This window comes from Lactuca virosa, chromosome 4, assembly GCF_052849685.1.
Source record: "Lactuca virosa cultivar CGN04683 chromosome 4, Lactuca_virosa_CGN04683_v6, whole genome shotgun sequence".
Classification (NCBI taxonomy): domain Eukaryota; kingdom Viridiplantae; phylum Streptophyta; class Magnoliopsida; order Asterales; family Asteraceae; genus Lactuca; species Lactuca virosa.
In genome coordinates, this window is record NC_136429.1 from 7,529,378 (window position 1) to 7,532,153 (window position 2,776).

General features: G+C 36.6%; 1 protein-coding gene across 1 annotated transcript; it reads right to left on the reverse strand.

The window, feature by feature from the left end:
* Positions 1 to 481: 481 nt before the first annotated feature.
* On the reverse strand, positions 482 to 2,451 carry LOC145104082 (uncharacterized). Its single transcript, XM_079041364.1, has 4 exons — positions 2,185 to 2,451; positions 1,881 to 1,956; positions 1,437 to 1,782; positions 482 to 863 (listed from the first exon to the last, which is right to left on the reverse strand). Exons 1-4 carry the CDS (start codon positions 2,449 to 2,451, stop codon positions 482 to 484), a joined length of 1,071 nt encoding a protein of 356 aa, XP_078897490.1.
* Between the last annotated feature and the right edge of the window lie 325 nt (positions 2,452 to 2,776).

Below are 2,776 nucleotides of genomic sequence, written 5' to 3' on the forward strand. Positions count from 1 at the left end.
TCACCAATGATGAGCAACAAACTATAAGTGTTGATAAGAAGGAAATCAAACCCCTTCATACGAAGTCAGATTTGGATGTTCTTTATATGTACGACTTCGTAATCATGATTGCTACAAATTTTGTTTTGATTAGTTATCCTAATTAGTCTTTTATTTTTAATGTTTATTTTAGCCCTATTTAATAAAAAATTTCGCAAATATTATATACACATAATATCACATAAACACATATATACTTGAAAAATTCTCTCTCATTTATTCCCAAAAGATATTAATCATTGACTGACATAAATAATGGTTTATAACTATGCTTAGCAAGGAACGCGGACGTTACAATTATCTCCCTTTTAGGATGATTCCGTCCCGGAATCATGCATTAGCAAACAGATGTGGATAATGACTCTTCATGTCGCTTTCTGTTTCCTAAGTGAGGTTCATCCCTAACGTATGTTTCCATCGCACCAGCACTAAGTCAACCATCTTACGTCGTAAATTTTTTTGTCTTATGAACAATGATTGCTTCTAGCTCGTCAACCAACCTTTTATTTTCATCAATTCTTAATTCTGATAATGGAATCATATCAGGTTCTCCACCTAAGCACTTCCTCAAGTAACAAACATTAAAGGTGTTATGAATACCTTCCAGTTCAACGGGAAACTCAAGCTTGTAAGCTTGTTTCCCTATCTTCTGAAGTAGTTTGAATTGTACAATGAATCGTGGACTTAACTTTCCACGTTTTCCGAATCTGATAAGTTCCTTACACGAAGAGACTTTGAGTAACACTTGATCACTGACCTCAAACATTACAGTTCGTTGCTTCGTATCTACATAGTTCTTCTGGCAACTTTGAGCAACTAGCATTCTTTCTCGGATAATTTCACATTATCAGTATTCTGTTGAACAATCTCAGGACCCGTAAAGTGTTCATCTCCTGCTTTTAACCAACAAGATGGTGTACGACACTTTCTTCCGTACAATGCTTCATAAGGAGGCATTTTGATGCTTGAGTGATAACTATTATTGTAGGTGAATTTTGCTAATGGTAAGTGGTCATCCCAGTTACTAGAAAACTCTAAGGTCCATGCCCATTACATATCCTCCAATGTTTGGATAGTTCTTTCATTCTGTCTATCCATTTATGCATGATAGCCAGTACTTAAACACAACTTCGTACCCATTTCTTCTTGCATACTCTTCCAGAATCTGGAAGTGAATCGATTATCTCTATCTGATACAATCGATAAAGGTGCTCTATGAATATTGACAAGCTCCTTCACGTAGGTTTCTTCTAATTATTCCATAGATCAAGTCTCTCATGCGGCTAAGAAATATGCACTGTTTGTCAACCGATCTACTATAATCCATATCATGTTGTGGCCTTTTTTACTCTTTGGAAATTTGGCTATGAAGTCCATGGTAATGCCATCCCACTTACCCATGGGTTTTGGTAAAGGTTCCAAGTTCCCATATGGCTTCTGATGTTGTGATTTCACTCACACATTCAGCCACGTAAGTTGCCACATCGATCTTCATTGTTGGCCACCAGTAATAGGGTTTCAGATCCAAATACATATTGGTGTTGCGTAGGTGTATAGAATAGATGGGTTTATGAGACTCTTCCATAAGAAGATCCCATATATAGCCTATCATTGGTACCCAAATACAATTCTGGAACACTTTTAACCGTTGACTGTCTTCCTCGAACACTGATGTCTTTCTCAGACGTTCTTCTTTCTTATTATCCTCTTCCAAAGCCCTTGTCTGAGCTTCTTTGATCTTTTCTACGATCGTTGAAATTAATTCAATCTTCAATATGTAGCTTTTTTCCGTTTTGAATTCATATTTCTACTAAAAGCATCGACTGCAACATTTGCTTTACCAGGATGGTAAAGTATTTCACAATCGTAGTCTTTGAGTAGTTTCAACCATCGCCTCTGCCTCATGTTTAATTCTTTCTAAGCAAAGAGATATTGAAGAATTTTATTATAAGTAAATAGTTTGTATTTGGTTCCATACAGATAGTGTCTCTAGATCTTTAAGGTGAAAACTACGGCTGCAAGCTCTAGATCGTATGTTGGGTAGTTTTTCTCGTGAACCTTCAATTGTCTTGAGGCATAAGCTACCGCTTTGTCTCTTTAAGTAAGAACACATCCTAATCCAACTCCAGAAGCATTGCTGAATACCGCAAAGTCATCAATTCCTTCCGGTAGGATGAGGATTGGTGCCTCACATAATCTTTTCTTCAGTTTACCAAAAGCTACTTCTTGTTTCTCGCTCCAAGCATAGGTAATCCATTTTCGAGTCAAGGTTGTCAGTGGAGAAGCAATAGAAGAGAAATATTTGATAAATCCTCGGTAATAACCCGCCAATTCCAGAAAGTTGCGAAGCTCTGTGGGATTCTTTGGTGTCTCCCATTTCATGATATCTTCTATCTTTTCTGGGTCGACCATTATACCCTCCTGACTGACCACATGACTCAAGAATTGTATTTATCGAATCCAGAAATCACACTTGGAGAACTTTGCGTAAATCTTCTCCTTATTTAGGACTTATAATACATCTCGAAGGTGTTTACCATGATTTTGATTGTTCTTCGAGTAACTAAAGATGTCATCAATGAACACTATTACTGATTTATCAAGGAATGATTTGCAAACTCGATGTATCAAATCCATAAATATTGTTGGAGCATTTGTTAGCCCAAATGGCATAACAAGGAATTCACAGTGTCTATATCTTATTTTGAAGGATGTCTTGTCAATATCTTATTCTCTT